This window comes from Rattus norvegicus, chromosome 3 (assembly GCF_021556685.1).
Source record: "Rattus norvegicus strain SHRSP/BbbUtx chromosome 3, alternate assembly SHRSP_T2T, whole genome shotgun sequence".
NCBI classification, from domain to species: Eukaryota; Metazoa; Chordata; class Mammalia; order Rodentia; family Muridae; genus Rattus; species Rattus norvegicus.
Genome location: NC_141536.1, coordinates 43,443,900 through 43,469,086, shown reverse-complemented (window position 1 = coordinate 43,469,086; position 25,187 = coordinate 43,443,900). Strand labels below are relative to the sequence as shown.

At 47.2% G+C, this 25,187-nt stretch overlaps 1 protein-coding gene across 6 annotated transcripts in view; it reads right to left on the bottom strand.

The window, feature by feature from the left end:
- Tanc1 (tetratricopeptide repeat, ankyrin repeat and coiled-coil containing 1) overlaps positions 1 to 25,187 on the bottom strand; it is a 236,546-nt gene that overhangs the window by 49,807 nt on the left and 161,552 nt on the right. The window contains exons 1-7 of one of the 6 annotated variants that reach the window (XM_087651654.1): positions 22,588 to 22,917; positions 12,527 to 12,790; positions 7,296 to 7,397; positions 6,099 to 6,380; positions 4,533 to 4,684; positions 2,077 to 2,308; positions 301 to 467 (exon numbers count right to left, since the gene is read on the bottom strand). In XM_087651654.1, the coding sequence (XP_087507780.1) occupies positions 301 to 467; positions 2,077 to 2,308; positions 4,533 to 4,684; positions 6,099 to 6,380; positions 7,296 to 7,397; positions 12,527 to 12,551 (960 nt within the window). In that variant the 5' untranslated portion in view covers positions 12,552 to 12,790; positions 22,588 to 22,917. 6 annotated transcript variants of the gene reach the window in all.

Here is a 25,187-nt window from a genome sequence, read left to right as displayed (position 1 = left end):
GGCTCCCGAACCCAGAAGCTCCAGTACTTTGCTTGACCGGAAACCTCAGTCGGAAATCTCAGCCCGTTCACACCTCACTACAGAAGCCAGCTGCCATTTCACTGACAGTAGGCTGCTCAGCTGACACTGTGACGATTCTTGTTCCTATGGGACTCTCTGAACCACTTTTTTCAAAGTCCCAATAATGGTTTTCAATTCAGTAGCCAAACGGGCTCTAACACTAGCCCAGGAGCACTTGCCTCTGTATATGTGGGGTGTGGGAACTTGGAAAGAGAGCGGGGGATAGGGGGTATTTGTCACCTGAAAATCTGCTCTCACGGTCACGATCAACTTCAGCCAGGGGGGGAACTTAGGAATGATTTTGGTAATGAATGAAGACAGCGTGTCCCCGTAATCAGGCTTATGAAATTCGGCTTCATTCAAGCCATCTATCAAGATGATGTATTCCTCTTCTGGAATTTTCTGCTCTGAAAGATGAAATGATTTTTAAGCAAATTAAGAAATGATACGTTTCTGTCACATGGCGCCACCCAGTGCATCTTAACATGCAGCTTAAAAGTGTTAGCAAAACCTCAAAAAGGTTTACATATGGCAGGAGACACGTTTTTCAACGAACCATATTTCCTATTAAATTTATAATGGAAAACAGAGCGCCGAGCCAAAAGAAAACCAAGTCTTACAAAACAGTTCTCAGAAACATGCTGCATTACAGACATCAGCACAGAGCTCGGTCTTACACAGTTAGTTCTGCATCCCAGGCTCATGTAGAATGCAGTTAGTTCTTCACAAACCCGGTAACCTGCAGCCAAAGTCACTGACATGCAGACCGCCTAAACCTGGAGCAGACACCTGGCCCACTGCTGGAACCCCTCAGCTGCCTGACTCCGAAATCCGAGGACCAGGAGTTCCCCATGGCACCACCAAGGGCTGTGTGGCCAGAATCTCTGGGCAGTGAAAGTGCTGCTTCACGGATGCCCAGGGCAGGTCCTTTGCACAGCAGCCTAAAGCTGGTTTTCTGTTTTACTAGCAACAGCTTCCTGCTCAGGGTACAGAGAGAGCATGACACAGCCATTTCAGACCCTCTTTCCAGTATCTTCTAGCAGAAGATGCTTTGTAGATGGGTAACTCAAAAAGGAGGAAGGTAAGGGATGGAAACCTGGAGGATCAATGATGTCACTGACAATCCTACCTGAGAAGGGGAAGGCGGGGGGGGGGGGGGGGAGGGAAACTAAATGAAAACTCCTAGAAATGGTATTAGATATAGATCTCAACTCATCTAATTAGGGGTTGTGGGGGGAGGGGAACATATTGGAAGATTCCCAACAATGCACTGGTTTCACTGCGGCCTGGAGTGTAGACGCTCTTCAGTGTGTGTTTTACCTACACGGAGCACTGTTATGTGCCTCCTCGAAATCTGGACAACTGTGATGGAGAAAACAAGGAAGTAATTCCGGGCAGCCCCCTGCCCACCCTTTTAGCTTACAGCCAGGAGAAGACTTTCTACCAGGAAAAGGGAAGCAGAGGGCAGGGTCCCAACCTCTGGAGAAGCGGAGAAGTCTGGGTATCAAAGCTCACCAACTACTTACAACAAGCATTAATCTTCCCACGGACTCATCTTCCCAGTTCCCTGCCTCTGAAGGCCCAAGCTGTTTCCTGTTTTGTTTTGACATCTTACTACTTCTAAAAGATCCTTCAGAAGATGAGCCTTAAAGCCCTGCTCTCAGTAGCCATTCACAGCCATGCGCTGTGGGTATGTATTAATAAGCTCTCTCAGCGCTGCCTACAGAGCTCATCTCACAGACCAAGTATCACATCTTTGTGGGACAGTAAGCCTACTCTTCCCGACAGTCACAGGGCTTCCCTAGAACTGCTCAGCTGTTGATTTCATCTACACCAGAGATGCTGCATTAGAAACGATGCCCCAGAAGACAGAGGTAGTGGCATCAGATATTGTATTGAGTCATCCACATCCTGTGCCTGTCACCCCCCCTCCCGGGGCTAAGCTGACCACCCTTCTGGGGACCACTTGGGCATCTGTCGTTACTGGGGAGTAACCACAAGGCTTCTGGATGGTACCGTTTCTTAGGTTTGTAAGTGGCTCCAGGATGCCCCTCTTGAAAGCAGCCACAGGATCCTGCACACAGGAGCGGAGGTTCAGCATGCTCTGTAGCTGGGGCTCCCTGATCAGAAGGTCTCGGTAGGCAGCCAGCTGGTGGGACCGGCACAGCAAAGCTGCAATGCTGTGCACAAACTCAGGTACCAGACACGTGTACGTGTTGTCTGCCTGGCAGTAATGGTAGGCCACCACCTAGGGAGAAACCGAGACATCAGCAGCCACCATCCCACGCCCTCCACAGCTCCCTGCATGAACTCAAACAGGAGCGCAAAAAACTCTTCCTGAGGTAAGACACTGAGTGTGTCTACTCCCTAAGACTGAGTCACTGACTGGCTTATTTATTCTGTTCTTCTTTATCTTGCTGAGTTCCCGGATGACTACTAGTTGCAGCCGCAAATCCATCTTGATTAACACAAAATTCAGGACAACTGTATTCTGTATTGAACGTAGATTAGCAAAAGTCATTTATAAAACCTAATGCCTCGTCTTGGCTCAGAGCACTTCCAAGCAAGCCATGTTCCCAATGCTGCCATCTGCCCTGAATTTCAGTTCTCAGCAGCAGCAGCAGCAGCACCCTGAGGGAACCCTCTGCTTATCCAAAAAGCACAGGATCAAGTTGGCGGCTAGGAACCCAAGCTGTAAAGTCAGAGCTGCTGCTTCCTCCTGGCAGAAGTGGCTCTCGCCCCCTCCCTTCATCCGCACTTCAAGGGACGATATGGAGACATTCAAAAGGGGCAGAGAAGCAATTACCAGATATGTGCCTATTGAAAGGGGCTCAAGGGGAGGAAGGGAAGAGCTGTCAACAGGCTGCAAGGCCGAGGGGGTTCCCTCAGTGAGGCAGATTGGCAGCGGCATCCCACATATGCCCCAATAGTGCCAGTGCCGAGCTCTTGGGAACAGGAGGTGTACTCTACAGAAATAAAAGCCCCACCATGCTGCAAATGTGGACGGAAGCAAGAATGTGAGTGAGAAGTGAGGGAGGCTAGAAGGACAGCACACTTGTGTGAGGCGCCCTATGCTTTCTAGAGTCTTCTAAGTCACCACCATCCAGCTCAGCCAACTCTGCAGCTGCTGTAGCGACAGGCCACAGAGCACGGGCTTCGGTGCGTCATGGAGGCCATAGACACAGGGTAAACTGTGTCAATGTGACAATGCAGTTCTAGTGAGAAGCAAGAGGTTCTATCTACAATGCAGCCTTTCTTAAGGCAACAGTTCTCAACCGTCCTGATGCTGCAGCTCCTCTTGTTGTGCTGACCTCCACCCATAAAGTTATTTCCATTGCTACTTTATAACTGTGACTCTGCTACTGGTGGAGATAGAGGTTTGCTAAAGGATGAAGCCCACTATCTTAGGGTAATTTACCACCATATTTTCTAGTGTAGATTACCATCTGCCCTTAGAGAAATGCTCCATGCTCTTCTACATGAACAGAGAAGAGCAGAAACCTATGCCAATCATCATAAGCTATCCAGTACCACACTGCCTTCTGCAACATTTGAGGATAGCGTCCTGGTAACCCAAAGCAGGCCACAAAAACCACAGGTAGTTTTTAAAATTTGAATAAAGTTGATTTAAATCACAGGACACGCTATAGGTCATAGGACAAAGACAATTCAGTAACACCTTTGCTTCTGTAACCCGTGTGGTTATGTGTGCACACATGTTGTAAGGTGGGCCTCTTACTCTGGGTCATAATTATGATGTTCAAAAAAAAAACCTCCCTGCAAGGGTAGCTTTGAGGCCAGACTCCTTCATCTCAGATCATCCTTTCAAGACCAGAGGGCTGCTCTGAACCAGAGGTCAGATGGGGACTCATTATGCTACAAGCAGCTGCCTTCTTGGGGGGACGGTGACAGTGGGAGGGGGCTGGGCTGAGAGATACCTCATCAAGATAAGAAATGTGCCTGCTTTCATGCAGAAGGTGGCCTATGAGCCAATGTGGGACAAAGCAGGAGGAGGAGGAGGCATTCAGAAAATGCTTGATGATCATGTATTTAAAGAAAAAAGGCAGCCAAGGGTCTTTTACAACCTCCCAAGAAAGCAGGTGCAGAGGGTGCAGAGGCCCACAGGCCCCAGGCAACCGGGTGCAGGCAGAAGTGGTCTGGGCCAAGTTGAAACTTCTCAAATCTGCTTACACAGCAAATGAAAGGGCGTGTGCCTGTGCCATCAGATGTGCGGTGAGTACATGGTTATCCTACTGCCTCAAGGAACTCCGAGGGGACCACTCTGCTGTTGTCTTCAGGATTTATTCTCAGTAAAGCCTTTTCTTTTGGAGCACTCAATCGAACTTTATCAAGAGCTATAGTTCACTTCAGCACCAAGCAATTGTTTCTGTTTTAAAATCCTCTTTCAAACTCATTTTCACGTCACCCACGTGACTCTTACTCTGGGAGCCCCCAAGTCAGAGGCAGGTTACCTTAGAGGCGAGGTATTTCACCGCATCCTCTCTTGGTCTCTGGCTGTCAACAGTACCGGGCCCGGGAGGTGTTCTGGCCGCACCGAGAGCGCTTGTGGAAGAACTTGGTGAAAGTAACGGAGTACCGGGAAGGTCATGGGTGGGATCTGAGGCTGGAGAGAGAGCCACAGACTGGACATCAGCATGTGGTATAACGAATGTGGAGTACACTTCTGAATTAGCCCCAGACAACTCTGAGTACAAACGAGTGAGCAGGCATAGCTCAGCATGAGGTCTGGAATGAGCACACCGACTCCTGCCTCATCCTCCTGCAGAGAGAGCTGCCTTCCTACGTTCCATCTCTTCTGGTTTAAAACAAATCTGCTGGACAGTGGTGGCGCACACCTTTAATCCCAGTATTCGGGAGGCAGAGGCAGGCAAATCTCTGAGTTCGAGGCCAGCCTGGTCTACAGAGTGGGTTCCAGGATGGCCAGGACAGAAAACCCTGCCTCAAAAAGCAAAAACAAAACAAAACAAATATCTCATATAACTCTCTTGTGCCTGTTCCTATTTCAAGGTATTTTCTATGTAGTAGGTTCACTGCGAATGAAACAGTCAGGGAAGCCGGGCATGGTGGGGTGTGCCTGGATCTCAGCACTTGGGGAAGGGGTTGAGACAAGAGGATCTCAAGTTCAAAGGTAGCCTGGGATGTAGGGAGTCCTTATTCACAGCGAGAATGCAAATGGTTAGCTATTCTGTCTCCCATTTAAATTAGTCTTCCTATTTTTGGTAAAGCCAGCAGAGAAGAAAAGGCTGTGGTAAACAGGGTATAAAAGGATTATGCATAGGGCTGGAGAGATGGTTCAGCGGTTAAGAGCGCTGACTGCTCTTCCAGAGGTCCTGAGTTCAATTCCCAGCGACCACATGGTGGCTCACAACCATCTGTAATGAGATCTAGTGCCCTCTTCTAGTGTGTCTGAAGACAGCTACGGTGTGCTCATATACATACAATAAATAAATATATCTTTTAAAAAAATTCTGCATAGGATAAAGGAAGGTAAACTAAGTGTGGGCATGCACACACACACACACACACACACACACGCACGCACACGCATGCACGCACGCACACACGCAATGCATTCAACTCTTATTTGCCTTGTTTTTTCAATAGTCTGAGCACTTGGTTTCAAGATCCAAATTTTCCCTGGCCAGTTGATCAAAACCCTCTGCAGTAATGTATGTCTTGCATGCAAAACCGCCTTCGTTGAAAGAGGGAGACAAGGGCTCCATGTCAGAGGATACAAGAAGGCTGCCATCATTCTAGACATAGCTAACACACCCCCTAACAATGGGAGGCCCTCTCTCCCTCTTCACTCAAAAACAGGCACTAAAACCAAACACCCCATCACACTACTGTGACTAGAAGGATTCAGACAGTTCACAGCATAACCAATAAACTTAGACCCAATACAGCAGCTAGAACAACTTACGGAGAACTGGAAATTACTGTTCATTCAAACAGGAGTTCCCTCCATCTATCTTCTATCAATATAATAGGCCAGGTAAGTAGCACCACGCACGTACTTTTGAGAGATGAACTGGGGCTGCTGGATGCTATCTGTCTCATGCGGCTTCCATGACAGCTCAGTGCCACCAACTTGGAAATGATGGCTGTCTTCCCAAACCCTACATTTCCCACCACCACTGCTCCTCTGTTTTCTGCCAGTTCTGTGTTCCTCAAGTTCTCTTCTATCTGTTGAAAGAGCCAATCTCTTCCCACAAACACAGAGTCGGTCGTGATGCTTGGCACTTCGAAAAGCAAGGGCTTCAACAAAATCTCCTGTGGTTTGTAGGGAGCAAACCGTGCTTCAAAACAAACAAACAAACAAACAAACAAACAAACATCGTTAGCAGAAGGGAGCATCATTTAAGATAAAAAGAAACACATGTCTAACTTGGTTCTATAAATTTTCTAGGATACTCTATTCATTATTTTTTTTGTTCCCCAGAGTATGCTGTTACAATGACTCCTGGTCATTGCTCATTTCCATGTTATTCTCAAACATATTTTTAAGCAAAGCAAAAGCCCCAATCATGTCTGGCTGGTTTAATCTGAAAGCACGTGGAAGACCGGTTCCTTCCACTCCTGCTCAGACGAAACCCAAACACAGATTCCCAGACTGGAGGGCACAGCCCTATCCAGATGCAAGGGTGTCCTGCCCACATGATGCAGGTAGAGCATGTGACCACACCGCTGTAGGATGTGGCTGATATGGTCTGAGGGACTGAAAACAAAACAAAAATGCTTTGTGAGGGACAACTATCTTATCACAGAATTATTTTTCCATCTCAGAAGTAATTTAATTACTTCTTTAAGCAAGAAGCCCGAGTTCTTAGAGCTGGCTCCCAGCAGACCCTTCAGATCCTTTTTTTTTTTTTTATAAGATTTATTTTATTTATTCCATGTAAGTAAGTACACTGTAGCGGTCTTCAGACACACTAGAAGAGGGCGTCAGATCTCATTACAGATGGTTGTGAACCACCATGTGGTTGCTGGGAATTGAACTCAGGACCTCTGGAAGAGCAGTCAGTGCTCTTAACCACTGAGCCATCTCTCCAGCCTAGATCCTATTCTTCTTAAAGAGACAGCACAAACACACTTCACACCACACTTGCAGCACAGTTTCAGTGCTGGCTGCCAGACTTTCAGTGTTCCCTGGGCAAGCTCATCAACGTGACCTGGGATGCCAGAGCAAGTACCTTTAACTTCCTGTGCCCTACCTCCAGCCGTACTGTGCCAGGGCAATCTAATCGACGTCCGGAGAGGAGCATTTCTCTGTCCGTCTAAATAGCTCAAGTCTTCCAATTTGGTAGAACTTGTCGCTGCAATAGGGAAGCAGAACTGAGTTTAAGGCCACACCTAAAACTACTGTAAGTTATAAATTACTAAATTACTAAGCAGCTCTGCTCCACTTGCAACAAAGTTTACCTCGGGATAATCATTTGCGCCAGCTCATGTTTCCGGCGGGACTGTTAACTTGAAAAATGGAAACAATTAAGCACTACTCATTCTTAATGTTATGTTGATCTGGTTGCCAGGATTCACCATTATTCCTGGAGAGAAACTGACTTCACTATAATTTTTCTTAATGGAAAACAAAACAACAAAAACCCTTTGACAACCAGCGTCATGCAGCAGACCAGAGCCTACTGTTAATGCATGGGTTAACACACGGGTAATGTCAAGCTATTTTCTGCAGCTCTGGGAAGCTCTGTGCTGTTTGGAACTCCAGTCTTTCTACTTAAATAAGCAGATCCCGCATAGTCCACAGCGCTTAGAACAATTAAAGGCTAGCTCTTGGCAATAAAAATACAAAAACTATCTTATTCTTCAAGTGTGTGTGTGTGTGTGTGTAAAATATATGTGTGTGTGTATGAAGCCAGACATGATGGTGCACATCTTTAATCCTACCACTTGGGAGACAGAGGCAGATGGATCATCATGAATTCCAGGCCAGCCTGGTCTACATATAGAGTTTCAGGCTAGGTAAGGCTACTACATACTGAGACTTTATCTCAAAAACAAAACAAAACAAACAAAAACAAAAAGAACCCAAAATATATGCACATATAATTTATATTGATCATTAGTTATAATTAATATCATACTATATATAACATATTATATCTAATATGATATATTAGATATTTTAATGTATTATCGTGTTTATTTCTGACCAAGACACTAAGGTTCACAGCATGTAGGTATCTAATAAAGAGCATTAGGGTCAGCAATGGGTAAGCACACATAGTAATTCCAGAAGTTACATTCCAAGGGCTAAGCCTTTTGAAGTCCCTAGGAGGACTGGGATGCAAAGTACAGGATTCAAACTGGGCAATGAGATTCTAAAAACCCTCACGGCTGTTAGCAGCGTTGAGCTCCCCCTGAGCAGCCTCTATCCTCAACCCTCCTGTTCACCCTCTTGTTTCCCACTCTTCATTCTCTCAAAGCACCAAAGTTGAGGAGAGCCTCTGGCTTGACCAGTGCCCCCTGCATATCCCCCAAAACCAGCCAAGCAAGTGTTCTACCAACTGTCCCTCCCAGGCAGCAAGCAACTGCATCTTACCTGTGCATATCCACTGCCTAATTACACGCTGTGCAGATTTAAGTGAGCGCTCTGCTCATGGTCAGAGACTATGTACATCTCCCACATGTGAAAGATTCAGCAGAGCTGGCACGAAGTGTCTGCCGGTGACCCTAGTGCTCAGGTGATGGAGACTGGGGTGGGGGGGTAATCAAGAGGACAAACGGAGTGACAGCCTCAGGCAGAAGTTTCAGACTGGCAGGTTAATCCTCAAGCTTCTCTACAGATCGCACACAGAGGGAAACTTCCAGCAGCGACTACAAGGCCACCCCCAGCCCTCCAGGCTTCCTACAGAAACACAACTTGAAACCCAATCCTAGGTTCAAGCCCGAGGCCTGGGATCCCAGCTCCTTTGGGGCTCCAGCAGAAGGCACCATGGCAGCCATAGTCCAGAGCTCACTTGAGAGCCAGGACTTTGGTTCTAAGGAGTACAAAGACACACGGAGTTTCAAAAGGCTTCTGTCTCCCCTTTCCCTGATCCCTTAGAGCGTGACATTCACTTTGTAACTTTGTGACAACTGAAAAGACTTTAAAAAAAATGACTATGAAAGACATTGTAATCAAAGCACTGGTTGGGTCGGGAGAGCCCTGTGTGCGTGACATGGATGTCGGAGATGGGGACACTTCAAGTGTCTCTGTTTTCAGATTTCCAGCACCAGTGTCTATACCAAAGTCCTCAGCAGGGCAGGCTGATTCCACACTCCGACCATAGCCAAGAGCTGGCATGGAGCACAGCCATGAATCCCAGCACTCGGGCGGCCGAGGCAAGGATCGTGAAATGCTGTTAGACCAGGGCTACAGGGCGAGATTCTTTTTCAAACGAGATGCAAACATGGTTAAGATGAGTCAAAAGCTTCAGTACGGCAGGAAGCACTGGCTGCAGCGAGCTCTCCTTCTTGGGGACATTTTTGAAGCCACCAAGACACCTGAGATGAGGAACAGTGAGGTCTCAGCTGCTCAGCCACAAGTTCAGGCACTCCCCTCCAAACGATGAAGCCATGATGGACCCTTCCACAGAGTCTCCCAGGCTCACGTTAGTCTACACAATAAACATCTAAAATGCAAAAAAAAAACAAACAAACAAACAAAAAAAAAAAAAACAAAACCCAAAAACAAAAACATTCTGGACCAAGAGAAATTAGAGGTTAAATAATTTCACACAGTGAAAACCCACTGCTACCATCTTTGTGTCTAGGCTATGCACACAGGCACATAGGAGCCCACCCTGTGCTTTACTTCTGCATAAGGAGCTCATCACGCCATAGGAAAGTGCTTGAGGGAGAGTTTTCTCCTAATCAAGGTAAAGAGTAACATGAGATGATGCCCTAAGTTGTTTGTTAACATACCAAAGGTACGTGCCAATAAGTCCTGGGCAATCGCCATTTCGTATTTCAAGAAGACTGGAACTCAGGTGGTTACTGCGTTTGTTGCTTTTCTAGAGAACTCCACACAGTGGTCTCTGATCCACTCAGAAATTGTTTCAAAAGATTAGACAAATGGTCAAAAACAGAAAAATCCCATGAGCTAGAGAGATGGCTCAGTGGTGAATAACGCTGGCTGCTCTTCCAGAGATCTAGGTTCAATTCCCAGCTCCCACATGGCAGCTCACAACTGTCTGTAACTCCAGTTCCAAGGCATCTCAAAGCCCTTTATGGCCTCCATGGATACTAGGCATATACACATGGTGCATAGAATTACATGCAGGCATAATACCAACACACACATACACACACACACACAAATTTTTTCAATAAAGTAAAACCTACTGGCCAACTTCTAGACTAGCCAAGATGCAATTTTAAATGTTTTGAGGATTAATTTTTAGTGAAGAAAAAGTGCCCATATTTCCTTTTGATATAACAGGCAACACTTCAAATTAATCCAACTCTGAAAAACACCTTCACCATCCCTAATCCTAGTCTATTTGGTTTTAGTCTTTCTTTGATTTAAAACAAAACAAAACAAAACAAAAAAGAAGAAAACTTCTTGTTCTCTACACTTCTCTTCAGGAGGTGATCTTACAGACTGCCTCTGTCCCTTCACCACAGATCCAGGTCCCATGTGGACAGCTATCACAGAGGCCAAGCGCCAGCTCTCACTCCTTCCTACCGAGTGGAGCTCTGGGCTTACATGCAAGCACTTTGACAAGATTTCATTCCATGGCCCGTCACATTTGATTTTAATACTAAATGTCTGCAGCCGGCCTCATAGCTGCAGGATACACAATGCTGAGTACAGCTCACACAACTGGACAGTATTTCTTTCCACAACCTTGACACATGGTGCTGTTCCCTCAGTTTTGGTGGCAGGAAGGTGGGCAGTAAAGAATCTACCAGACTCTTTGCTTGTTAACAGAAGCACAAGGTAGGACAGCTGCCTACGTCTGCATTTGGTTTGCAGTGCAATCCAAGAGCAAAGCCATTAGGCCTCAGAGTCTGCTCCAACTCAGAGGCAAATGCCACGGTTCCTAAGGAGGTCTAGCTTGAGGCACACGCAGGGCAATATCAGGTGAGCACAGCAGAAACCGGACGGCTTTGTTCCTCGATCCAAACAGTCTCTGAAAACATCAGCTCACACCCTCTGTCGCTTTGCACACACAAAGAGCTTCTGGCAAGACACTTCACCCACCAACTGAGTACTGTCAACATGCTAAAAAGTAAGTTTCCGAATTTTAAAAAAAGATTGGTTACCCTACAAGTGACCCAGTCACCATAACTAGGTAACTACAGCCTAAAACATTTTGAGTACCACATATTATGTTAAGTCAGTGGTGGGGGTGGAAGGGTGGGGGGGGGGGGTGGGAAGGGCGTGGGGTGGAGACGGGGAGCTTTTGGAAGAATCATCAATCTGTACCCATAATGCTCTCCACTACTCCTCCCTGACAGACAGGCCAAATCCCTCTTCTGGAACAAGGCCACTTTGCTTCCTTTGAAAGTGAATTAGAGTTGTGCCTCACAACTTTTCCATTAAGGCCATTTATTTACCAGCTGCTTCAGAATTCCATCATAAAAAACACCCAACAACAGGCAGAATGACCTAACACATATCGAAGGAGCAGCATAAATTACTGAAGGATCTTTTGATGTACAAAAAGCCAGCACAGTAGTGAGGGGGCCATTTTTTAAGCACTATGCTGGTTATAAAGAATTACCTGAACAAGTACCTCTTCAGAATTCAGCCTGAGAGCAGGAACACAGAAAGGAAAGACCTTCAAACTGCACAAGAGTGGAGCTGCACACTGCCCCCCTTTCCATATCCCGTGTTTGAAGATGGACCACGGGCCCATCCAACTCTCAGCCATGTCTCCATGTGTGTGTGTATGTGTGTGTGTATGTGAGTGTGCATGTGTGTGTGCGCATGCATGTGTGTGCGCGTGTGTGTGCTTGGCCCTATATCTAGCTGTCACAGCTTGCTCTCGCTACCACTACCGCACACAGTTTCATCTGTGAGCTCCCTTACAGCTAAATTTTACAGAAGCATTCGACCTCCCAGCTGTGGTGAGCTTCAACTATAAAAAACAAAGTTTCAAAGTTTAATTAGAAATCCTTTGATCTGGTTATCAACTTCACTTTAAATAATGCCTGTTATGTCAAGATATAATAAGGAGTCGTAATTCATACACGCTTAAAAGAAACACTAAGGGCAGGGTTACAGAGTAATGAACTTTTTTCCCCGTGTCTACAAAGAGCCAACATTCCAGATTTAAAGCAATACAGAGTAAAAGGACCACTAACAGACCGTGTATGCTTACAATGAGTACACTGAGGCCCATGGAAAAGATCACACTGCTGGCTCGTGTCTCGATTAATTTTCTGGGTAAAGAAACGGAACCCAGGACCTGAGGCTTCAGGAGAGGCATGGCCTTACCTGCAACTGAGTTGGGCCGTGGCATTATTAGCGAGCCTGAGCTCTGAGAATAAGGGACCGGACCATCTCCAGCTGAGGATTCCGCCTTGGGCAGTACGCTCTCCGCCGACCCAGTAGTCTCCTCTTCTGCCACTGGGGAACAGTTATCAGCCCTTCGGTCATGAAGCACTCCCTTCTGAACCCCTAACCTCAGGCTTCCATCTCTATTCCATTCCAGACTGGAGCCACTCCGGTCATCATTTTCCGATGAACTGGTAATTGTGGCTGAAATGAGAGATCAAAATACTTTGAAAATACTTTGAAGGAGGCTAGGTAGAGCTGGACGTGCTGAGAGTTCACACACACACACACGCACACACACACACACACACACACACACACACCTCTCCCTCCCAGGACCAATGGAAAGTTTTCTGGTCTGTACAGATTTTTATCAAAGTATATTTCATACAATGTATCTTGGCAAATTAAAAGAATGTTGCTTATCAGGGGAAATAAACTGCTAAATCACTCTACAGGAAAGGGAAAAAACCTGATAGGAAGATAATGAAAAAGCTGACAAAATATCTGAGATTTAACAGTAAATCTATATAATGTGGAGATAATGAATCTTCCCTTTAACCAAGATGAATTTGCTCATATCTCATTAAATTCCTCTGAATCTTTAAATACCCAATCCCGCCAAACATTTGCTGGGGAGAAACACGGGTAACAAAGAGCTAAGGCGGAGAAGATGCAGGACAGAGAAACAAAGATGCAATTTAAAGTCCAAGAACCGGATCCTTGAAATGAGCAACCGTAAGGCAGGTTCAGCAAGGTGCAGAGAGATCAACTGGTCTGGTTTTGTAACAGGCAGATGAAAACTTGGTGTGACCAGTTCAGGGGAAGGACCGGTACGGGAAGGTCTGCTCTGGTTTTAGAATTAAAATTTAACTTTTAAGAAAGCAAACCAGAGCTGGGAATGGGGGTTGGGGAAATAGCAGAGGAAGGGAAAAACCAACCTAAAAACATCTAGGCAAAAGCACAGAGGGGTATGGGGGGAGTGAAGCCCAGTACTCACGCTACGCAGCAGCTACAGGTAGACGCCCCTAATTTTCAGTACTCAATGCCCTGTAACCACAGGTCACCTGGCCACTCGGACGGCCCCAACTGTTGACCTAATGCTGGCCTGTGTCCTTGAGGATGGGAACCATGCCCACTAATGCTCTGCTTGGATCCCAGCAGCTCGGGCCTCTGAACGGGATCCGGGCAAATGGGAGCGAGTTCGCCAGAGTGCACTCAGACCCAGCTGCCTGCGGGGAACACGGTGTCAGCAACTGGTAATTAAGTCTAGAGAGTCTCAGCTCCGGGACCAAAAGGGCTGAATGGCTTAAGTTTTGAAATGTCCTTAAAGGTTTAGCAGACAAACCACTTCCTTGCTGTCGCCATGGGACACCTGACCACGATTCTATGACTGTCCTTGCTGCTGCAGAAACACTGGTTTCTGGTTTCTTCCTATACGTAAGCCCTCTCTACATGTGGGAACCTTTGTAGTGTACCTACCTCAAGTGGACCTCCATTTCTGGATAGTGTGGTATGGTAGGGTGGGCACTGTAAATGCTCAATTAATATTTGCTGAATGAATGCATGCATGCATGCATGCATGCATGCATGCATGCATGAGCAATTAACATTTCAATTTCACTTGTGGCCGATGCTATACCCCACTGACCTCACTGCTACCTGCTCAGGACCCTTGGCCTCAAGCCTATCCAAAAAAGAAAGCCAGTATGAGTGGGGTCTGTTTCAACTTGTGGGAAGTCAAGATTATTATTCCAACACTCCCGCATGCGTGTGCTAGCAGCAACACGCCATGCTCCCATCTTTCTGGAATCAAGCCAGCCTCCAGTTCACGTGTAAGCAGAACACGCGTGATGACTCCGCCCGTTGTGGAAGTGCTGCTGACACTCGCTGGAGATCGCCAGAGATGGCTAATGCTTTTACGGGAACGGTTTAACTTATTAATGAGTTTATTGTTTATTTATGGGAATTCATTATTAATAGTAACTCTGTTCATAAGTTAAAAGCATAAAAATACAATCAGCCCCATAAAACAAATTGTTGCAAATCCAGTATTTGGGATTCTGAGTGCTTTTCCTGAGCCAGTAAGTTTTCAAGGCTGCTCCAACATCAAAATGATGGTGAAATAAAAGGGGAATGGGATGTCCAGACAGGAGGGGGTGGTGGTGGTGGGGTGGGAGGTGGTGATGTGCTCGGTTTCCCTGTCTTGGCTATTGTATTGGTGGCACCCGTCCTTAAAAAAACAAAAACAAAAACAAACAAACAAAACAACACATCTCAGGGTGATCAACACTTTTCTACATTTGCTCTCCCTCAGTACCACGTGCTCTTCAATAAATATCTCAGTTCCAACTACCACCCTAAGAGGAGGAAGAGGGACCGAGACCACCCCACTTCTTATTACAAGTGACAGCACAACACACTTGCAGCCTCGGGGTTCTAAGAAGCAGCTGGGGACATCTGGACGAGCCAGGTCTGGGTTCCTTGGTGACAGTATGGGCTGAAGGCTTAATTCTCAGACAGGGACAAGGTTCTACGTGGCCTCCAGGATGTGATGGGTGGAAACCCTCAAGCCCTGGCGGTGAGAGAAAGAAAAGTGGATGAGAGAAGGTGGCGGACAGAGAGTGCAACTTTTCTTGCTTTTTATTTTGTGGTACTGGGTGTCATATGCAGGGCCCTGTACCTCTTAGGGAAGTATTCTACTGCTGAGCTACACCCTTAGCCTGAGCTAGCCACTTGAAAGGGAGGCTAGAAAGGGTTGGGAGCTGGCAGCAGGAGACTGTAATGAGGAAAGGCAGCCCACTGGCCACACTCAACAGGGCACGGAGAGCTGGTGTCCGGAGACCCTTGACGCCCAATGGCATTGCTGTACTGCACAACTACAGGCAGTGGACTCTTGGCTCAGCTCAGCTATCACTAAGTCCCTGAGGCAAACCAGAGGGGCAAAGAAAGGCCAGTGATTCCATTTTCCTTGCACACTAAAAGCACACCTCATAGGACAGGTACAGTCTTCTAAAGAGAGAGAAAGCAGGCTCTCATAATAAATAGTTTACTGCTGCAAAAGATGCCAGGCCAACAGCAGCATAAACTCCTTTGTAGATTCTTAGCATGGTCACTTTGAAGAATATGTGGGCATACACAGCCATACACACCTAGGGCAATATCTTAAATATGAAGACTTAAAAAAAAAATCTCTGGGCTGGAGAGATGGCTCAGTGGTTAAGAGCACTGACTGCTCTCCCAGAGGTCCTGAGTTCAATTCCCAGCGACCATATGGTGGCTCACAACCATCTATAATGAGATCTGACGCCCTCTTCTGGTGTGCCTGAAGACAGCTACAGTGTACTTACATATAATAAATAAACACATCTTTAAAAAACCAAAACTCTCTACAGTATGGTTTGGAGAGATGGCTCAGTAGTTAAGAGCATTTGGTGCTGAGGACCTGAGGTGAGAGACATTGCCACACCCCCATCAAGAGGTTCATAACTCCCTGTCATTCCCACCTTCCAAGGATCTGATGCCTTCTGGCCTCTGTGGACACCGGCACATATGTGACATGTACACAGATATATACAAATTCAAAATAAAAACAAATTTTTAAAAATATTTCTAAATATGGTTTGACACCACCACCACTGGAAAGATAGTCTGAAATCGTCTAAGCACTCACGATCCTACCATTTCCGTCCGGCAGCTGGCAGAGACGCCAGTCTTCATCACCCACCGTGTCTGAACCGCTCTTCCACCATGGACACAGCACACCAGCCCACATTCTATCAAGCTGTCAGGTTAGACTGTGCCCCACAATGGGAGGTAAACAGAGCCAGGTGACGCTCACGACAGACTTGACATACCCTCTGCTCTCAACTGTATGCACTTTGGAAAATCCTGTACCCCCGGAAACAGTGGTCTCTCTTCCTCTGTAGTCAATGCACACTTATCCATCTGCTCATTCACACATTCTCCCAGAATACCTTCCTGAGATACAAAAGCACACACTGACAAAGAGGATCCTCGTGACATCCAGGAAGAGGTGCCCAGGCCAGAGCCCACCCCACTCTGCAAAGGCAGGGACAGATCTGGACAGATAGTGGCATGTCCAACATCAGCTCGCTCCTCTGTGTAAGCAATGCATTTGCAAGACCTCCCTGGCTCGCCCGAGCTCAGGACGTAGGAGGGGCTGCATAGGTGGCTGTGGCTGCAGGAGGGTTTGCTGTCATCGGGTTATCCGCTCAGTCACCAAATAATGTAGTGAGTAAAGGTAGACAAAAACTGCTCTCTCCTCTGCTTTTCTTCAGCCATTCTTGGCTTTAGCTCAGCTTCTATGTTGGAAGTATACTTAAAATGGAATCAGGGGGGAAAAGTGTAGGTCCAGAGCCAAGTATCTCACTAGGACTAAATGACACTGTGGGGTTACAAGGGCATTAAGAAACTTAGGCAGATTACAATGCGAATTCATGCCTAGCCTGGTGGCCAAGCTTCGGCAGCACACAGCAGCGGGATCCTCTTTGAGCTACAGAGGAAAGACGGGTACAGAGGAAGTGTGTATACACATCCTGGACACACATCTAGAACAGGATCCTAAACACAAATGCTTGGGGATCCAACCTGGGCTCCACACCCTTTGAGAACCAGCATTGTGGATTCTCCAGGTGCACAGCATGGGACGCGTGTCCATCTTACAGGTATCACCTCATGCAACTGTGCTCCACTGGGGACGCGACATCACTTCCTGACCGCTCCTGGGAAAGCAAGGAAAACTGCGTGATCCTGACTTCCATCTTCTCTCTGGTCTCCTCTCCTTCGTCTGATTCATACCCTCAAAGGAAACTCCTGGTTAACCACACATCTATGAATGAGCGCCGCTTATCCCCTCGGGAGCAATTAAGTAATGAGTATCCTTAAGAAATAACGTGCCTACTGCAGTGGTTGACACGCCCGGCGTAACAGGGCTTACGGTGTGCCAGGCTCTGGTCTAAGCCCTTGTCATATCTTAACTCACTCACTCCTCACACCATCCTCACTGACAGGAAAGCCCCGCAACGCCCAAAGCGTCACACGCCTCAGAATGCTGTTCTGCTCCTGCCACACTAGTTCCAGAAACCCTGGGACATGTACCCCAATGCACAATAAAATATGTGCATACACTACTCTAGTTCGTTTACTAGGAAGCACACACCCCAAAATATGCATTTTTAAATGAGGGAAAAACAGAAACTACAATTTTCTCCCAGCGCTGCCTAGGTTGTCAGTCATTCTCACAGTCAAGAGCTACAGAGAACCCCACCCTTCCCTGGAGTTGGAAACATCTAAATAGGAGGTCACAGTCAAAGTGCCTCTTCAATGATCAGCACAACAGTTCTTTCCCCTTCCCGGACAACCGAAGACAAAGAAAGCAGCATTCAAACATTTGTTCAGTGGGTGCAGGGAAGAGCTTCGAAGTTAAAACATCACAGCGATGGATTAAAAAATCAAAGATGAAAGAAAAATAATGGCTGCTCACGGAAGTGGAAGAAAGGAAGAAATAGGCTAAAAAAAAAGGGGGGGGGGGACATCCAGCCTTTTTAGAGCCTTCCTTGCCATGACCAAAGGAAAGTCACTGACCACTTCTGAAATTACACTTCAGTGCAGCAAAGGAACTCTGAGGCTGAGAGTCATGGCAGTTCCGAGTCAAAGCAGCCCTGTAGCAGTTCTCTAGGTCCCCGGACAGACAAAAGGTCTCAGTCCTCTCCTTTGGATTCACACCTCATACCAACAGTTTGCTCAGGAGAGATTCCCAGAGCACAAAGGCAGACTCTGCGCAGCTCAATTCTTCATGGCATCGTCTTTCTGGCCAGGTATACGGAACTGTGTATCTTTCGAATCCCCAACCCCAGGCCAACCTCACTACACGCTAGCAAAACACACACACACACACACACACACACACACACACACACACACACACACACACACACACACGGCAGTAGTTCCTGGCTCACCTGCTCCCAGCTCCTAGTGTCTATTAGTTCAGCAAGGAGAAGGTTACCTGGGAAGAATGCAAGCAACCCCTCCTGCCAGAGGGAATGCCCAGATGGGGCCCTGGAAACCTTCAGCTCCAAGGACTGTCTGGCCTCTCCTCCTGCACAGTCCCAGAATGGCAACCTGGCACTTCTGGCTAACCCTGCCCTTTGGGTGTTGTGCTGGGAACCCTGTGTACTGGATTGTGACAGCCAGGTCTCTGTACCAGATCTCCGGCTCAGTACTCACCCGCATTGCGCAAGGTATGCTTTGCCACAACATGCAGCAGGGCCAGGGACCCGGCTGCAGTTCTCAGGTATATTCATCAGGCCTTTCAATTGTGGAAACACCTGAAGGAATGGCGGCAGGCAGGGCAGTGTGGGAGGGAGAGGACTGGACCCGCCTCTCTCAACGAGAACACTGCCACAATTGGATCTGGCCTGGTAATGAAAGTCTCCGGGAAAAAAAGTCTGAGACCTGGATGTGACTTTTTCTACACGGTGCTTTGGAAAATCTATACACTGGCTACATCCACCATGGAGCTTTGAGCACACTCAAGTGATGCCCCAGAGCTCCATGCTCCTTGGAAAAGGGCTCTTGGCAAACGGTGGTCTGAGTTATTACGCACCTAGAGCCAGCACCTTTCATGGGAGTTGTCCAGTCAGACAGTGTTAGGACTAATGACTTCATAGTCCCATAGGTAGACAGCTTTGAAAATAGACACTGTGCCTTACTTTTTATTGTCCTAATACTGAACAAGCATGTTCCTGGCACACAGCAGGTGCCCATACATGCTTGCCAGTAGCCACAGAACAGCCTGAAAAACCCAAACACCCAGAGCGAATGCAGTCAGTGCAGATGCTGCTGGCTGGAACCACCAAGGATTTCTCCCCACATTTACTATGTTACCAAATCATAAATGTAAAGAGAAACTTCCCTTCTTTACCCGGGAGACTTTAAAAGGCTTCTATAATTAACGATGATTTTTAAATTGCAGGCAATGTAGCAAAATGACTATTAACCCAGATTTGAAACATTCTAAATAGTTATTACCAAATCCATTTCAAAGCATTCTAATTTTGGAGCGGGAGGCAGGGGGTGGGGGGGATACAGGTGGCAGCAGGGCAGCATTAGTATAAAATCAAAAGGGTGGGACTTACAAGTTTTAAATGAAAAGAAAGTACAATCCAATTACCACATCTGATCACCTCCCTGGAGACACAGTCACAGAAATGAAGAGACTAAGGGCCACCTCCAGAATCACTTTCATTTCACAAGGCTAGGAGGGGGCAGATAGAGTCAACAGAAGATAAAAGGCAGTCCATGATGACTTCTCATGTTCTAAGCAACTGTTCATGGAAGCAAATGTTAGCACATCCCACCAGGTGGCACGGAGGTATGGCCCAAGGGCCCCACAGCTTAGCATGAGCCATTCTCGCAAGAGAAATATTTCCATGAAGGTGTTCCCATCAAAGCTTACATTTGCTCCCCATTTCTAAGTGAGCGAGGGGAAGGGGGACAAATATCAGCACCCCAGGAAAGCGAAGGGAGAGAAACAGACAGCGAGCTGAGCTTGGCATTCACCACCCACACCTGCACTGCCTTGGAGGCTGCAGACCCCTGTGGTCCAGATTGGAGGAGGGGGTGAGGGGGAGGATGGGGCATGCACAGAGCTGACACATCATCTGGGAGAGACATGAAGAGTTGGGGAACAGGGCCATGGCACAGAGCCCTCCAGTCTTCCTGGACTTTCCCCAACACATCTCTCAAAAGCAACAGGTGCAGCTGCTGTAAAATACTCGAGCAATCGAGAACCTGGGCAGGCCAAAGTAAGCAGTGAAGAAGGGAATGGAAGGGAAAGGCTTTCACCTCTCCCCCACCCTCAGCCAGAGTGTCTAATGGTTAGACTACCTTGAAATCCTTCTGCTTGAAGAATCTTTACAGTGTGGTGGGGTGTGGTTTTGTTTGTTTTTTAAATCTTGGGGCAAGTGGGACAGCTCACCTGCTACACAAACCTGGCAGCCTAAGGTTGATCCCTGGTACCCCATAAAGACAGAAGCGGGAAAGTGACTCCATTAGGGTGTCTTCTGACTGCACACGAATAGTGTAGCACACATATCCACAGGCACATCAAACACACACACACACATTCACACACATGCACATACACACATGTATCTATTTGTGTTGAGAATTGGTTCTAATGCTTTGTCTTAATTTGGCTCCTAAAAGCCCTTCTTTCAGACTCGGAGGGCCCCTGCCCCCAGCTGGCTTTGATTGGTAATAAAGAACTGCCATACAGCCAATGGCTGGGCAGGGAGATGGAGGCGGGACTTTAAGGGTACTAAGGAGAAGAGAATTGCCCTGATGGGGGAGCAAGAAAAGCAGACTTAAAGGCCCACCAATATGTGAGATTCTGGGAAAGTGGCCCTAGGGGCCATTCTCCCGATTGGGTCTGGGGTAGCAGAGATGAAATATAGATTTTAAAAGATGTTAACTCAGGATTACTGGAGGGGAAGTGCGTGCTAGCCGTGGGGGTGGGGCGGGTGTTTAGAAGTACAGAGCCATTGAGCAGTCAAGGCATATCAAAGTAGGTGGGCGCAGTGCATCGAACCGGCCAGGAGCCAAAGTGGATGCACAATCCGCCACTACATATTTATATGAATGAAATTCTGGTAGACAGGCCAAGATTAACTTGTATTTCTTCTCCTCGATGAACCTTCCTAAGTGAAAAACACCTATTTTTCTGGAAGTAAGTATACACATTTAAAATATCTATCACCATCTGGATATAAAAGTTAAACAGATATAATTCAGAACATGCCTTAAAACACAGTATTTCTAGAAATATTCTGAAGGTCAGATTAGTTTATATATATATATTACTTTATTTATATATATAATATATTCTATATAATAACTTTATTATTCAAATGTATATATCAGCTTTTCCCCCTAAACTGGGATTAGCACAGATTACAATTCCATTTCTAACTATTGGAAGCAACTTAAAGGAGTGTCAGTAAGAAAACAGTTTTCTCAGGCACAGAGGAAACACCTTGGAAGCCTGTCTCTCTGTAAAAGCTTTTCTTTCACAGCAAGTGACTACGAGTTGTTTTTACTGTGACTGGTACATCTGGGGTTCACATTTAGCGGGTTTTCAGGCTGCAAATTTGAAAAACAGACACTAACATCTTACCTGGAGGTAAGGCCAACGCTTTCAGTAAGTAAAGGGTAGGTGCCAGAAAAACTTTTCTTTAAAATAAATAAATACACTCAGAGGACACAGTTAATCCCAGCCGCCTAGCCAGTGCTTCTACATGACAGAATCACTGCACTTCTAAAGACTTTAATGTTGGGAGAACCTGAACCTCTTGAAATAGGATAAAGCCGGGCTTCCTTCTGGATCACATGACAAAGTTGGGAGGGGGCAGAGAAGTTCATTAAGCCCTGGTCCCCCAGAGCAAGAACTGGAAGGGGGCCCACTGTGTTCTAACAGTTACTGGCCCCTTGCTAAACTATGGAAACCCAATGCAGACGGGTTACCTGTGGTATCTGAGGAAGCTGCCCGGGCATGTGGTAGCACAAGCTCCCTCTCCCTGCATCTGCTGGGCCATGCGATTTAGGTTAAACAGGATCATGCTGGAAATCAGCCTAAGTAGTAAGAGGTGGCTGAGGAATTTAAGGACAGGTTGGCGCTTTTTGAAATGTCCCCTACTGCCCTGTCCAAACTGTGCTCAGAACAGTACTTTGAGCCTCTCGATGCCCCCAAGCACACAATACCGAGGAGGCCTGTGTCTTGCCACACAGCCTTTGCCATCCAATGCTGGCTGCTGGCCGTGGTTCGAAAGGCTACCCCTACTTGAAATGGAGAGTTAAAGGAAAACAGCCCCCCCCACCCCCTCCAGGCAGTAGATAATTTGGAACGTGGATCCTCGCCAACACATTCTACAAAGGAGATAGCAGGGCTCCCGAAGTGGGAAGCTAGGGTGGTTTACCTTTGATTCCACCCACTGAGATCGAGGGCTTCTTGAGTCTTTTACTTTCTTAGATACCTGTGATTCCCCCAAGCGCTGGGACCGCAAGCTACAGCTCATAAACTCGTCAAGTTCTTCAGAGCACAGAAAATACGTCGCACGCAATCACACAGCACCCGTTCCTGTCAGCCCAGGCTTGAGAACCAGTACAGCCTGCACGGACTGCAGGAGGAGACTGCTCCTCCCCTCCAGCCCTGCCACTCCTGCCTCAGCGGACACCTGCAGCTCAAGTCGGCCTGGAGAGGAAACTCTTGCTGCTTCTCCTTCTCCTCCCTACCACACCTTGGCAACAGACTTTAGTGCCACAGGTCACAGAGGAGAGAGAACAGGGGCACGCGTCACCAGCACAGCGCTTCTCTCATCTACCAAGGGCCTTGACCTATGCAGTGCAAGTCAGGTTCCCAGGAGCTGGGGTTTCCCAGCTCCCACGAGAGACTGCTAAACCCCCCACCCCCACTTTCCCACTTTCAGGTCAATATTTTCAGCTCTTCGTGCTTAGTCAAGTTAAGGGAACATAGTGACCAAGGGGCAAAGGGCCACTCACTATGGATGACATAAATGGTCCTAAGAGCTTAAGACACCTGATATTAACAGTGTTAACCAGCCTACTCCAAATAGGAATCCTGAGTAGTTCTTTACAAACCAACCAGAAGTTCCCTGCTTTGTTCGGTGCCATTGCAGAGTAGCACCTTAGTATCCCAGAGTTGGAAAAAACATGGCCCCCACCCACACAGAGCCAAAATTAAACAAGAACACTGACGGAAACTACCGTAGTGCCACGAGAGCATACGATACAGAGCCTGATCAGCAGAGACTGGGGGAGATTACATTAAATCAAGTGTTAGTTGACAGCCTCCTGGCAGCGTGCTCTCTCACTAGCAGGGCAGAAAGCTAAGTGAGCGCCTTTGCTCTTTTGTATAAATGCTAGTAGGGGATGGGGATGTAACTCAGTTGTGTTTCACTTAGTCCACATGCACAGAGCCCTGGTCTGATACCTCACATTGCAAAACAGGTCAGTTCTAAAATCTCAGCACTGAACCTGAGTGAGAGAAGAGACAATGATGGACGGGCGGCTCTGTTACTAACACGATCGTAAACGTCTGACTTCCAGCTTGGATGGCACCTTTAAAATCAAGACCCAAGCAATGCCAAGTCTAGAACTATAACAGTAAAGATGAGAAGTCTGTTCCAAACAGGTAGCCAAATCCTTCAAGGGAGACTAAATCCTCAGAAGGACAGGGCATTTCAAGAGCTAAGGAAGTTGTGTGGCTACCACTGAATTCGCATCAAAGGCGTCTGCGGAGGAGAGCGCAGAAACGGAGCACAAGGAAAGCAGTGATGCAGGGAGACCTTGCTGAAATGAATTCATAAAGCACAAGAAGTGCAGTAGATGAGAATGCCTACTGGCTGGATCAGCTCAGGGAAAGGCCTTGGCGCTGGAAAAGAAATAAATACATAAAAGGGATTTGTGGTAAATCCTCCATTCATACGAAATTCCCCAAACCAGTTCAACCACAGAGAGAAGCAGGCTGCTGGACGAACAGGCACAACCTGGTGAACGTGGGGGGAAAAAACAGGATGATTTCAAACTGGTGGAATGTCACTTGTGGCGATGGTGACAGCTTGTAAGGACAGGTGCTTGATTTTGAACATACTAGGAGTTAACCGATAGTTTAAATGAGTGAATATTATATGCAAACTACAGTTTGATGCTGCAACGAGTGCAACATAAAACAGGTCCATAAGAATCCAGTCCCACTGAGATCAGTGGAAGATGCCTCCTGGCTTAAGCTGAGTCCTTCCCAACATATGCAGAGCTCTACAGCGAGCCCACGGCCCGACCTCAGTACTCTCTTGGGTGTGGGGTGGGTGCATCCTCAAAGTCTGACCTGGATAAACTCATGGTTTGGCTTTTAAATTATGCATGGGTGAAAGCTTAAGTGACTGGGGCCCAGAGCTCTTTTTGACTACATATTGACATGGATGGGGAGCCGATGAAAGATGATGCACAACGATTCCTCAAGGACCGTTGTGAGCATAGCTCAGCAAAGGGAAAGCCGGGAGCTCTTCAGAGGAGACCCACTGTGATATCAGCACCACCGCAGAGCAGAAGGCTTGAGTGATGGCTTGGGGTCCCACCCATCTGCACGCCTAGGCTGGAGGAGAACAGGCGAGCTACATCACTGCTCAGTCCCTTCAGGATCACACGAGCAATCCTTTCAGGATCACATACATGGACACAGATACCCTTAGAGTCACCGGCTTCTGATATCACACAAGGAAGTGTGTGAAGGAGTTAATTCAATGTTGCTCAAGCCCGTTAGAATTCAGGCTTCTTACCCTCAACTCAGCAGGACGGTATCTACCATGAGGCCCGGGAAGGCTTTCTCAAAAAACCCTGGCCTCAAAACAGTGACTTGATCCCATTATAAGCATCAGAGAACACAGGCCCTATAGGTCACCAGGGGGAAAAGCAACCTTGAGATTTGGCTGTGAAAACCGCTTCATATGCAACCATTTCATTACCCTCTATGGTGCCCTAAGGGGGCCTGATGCCAAGG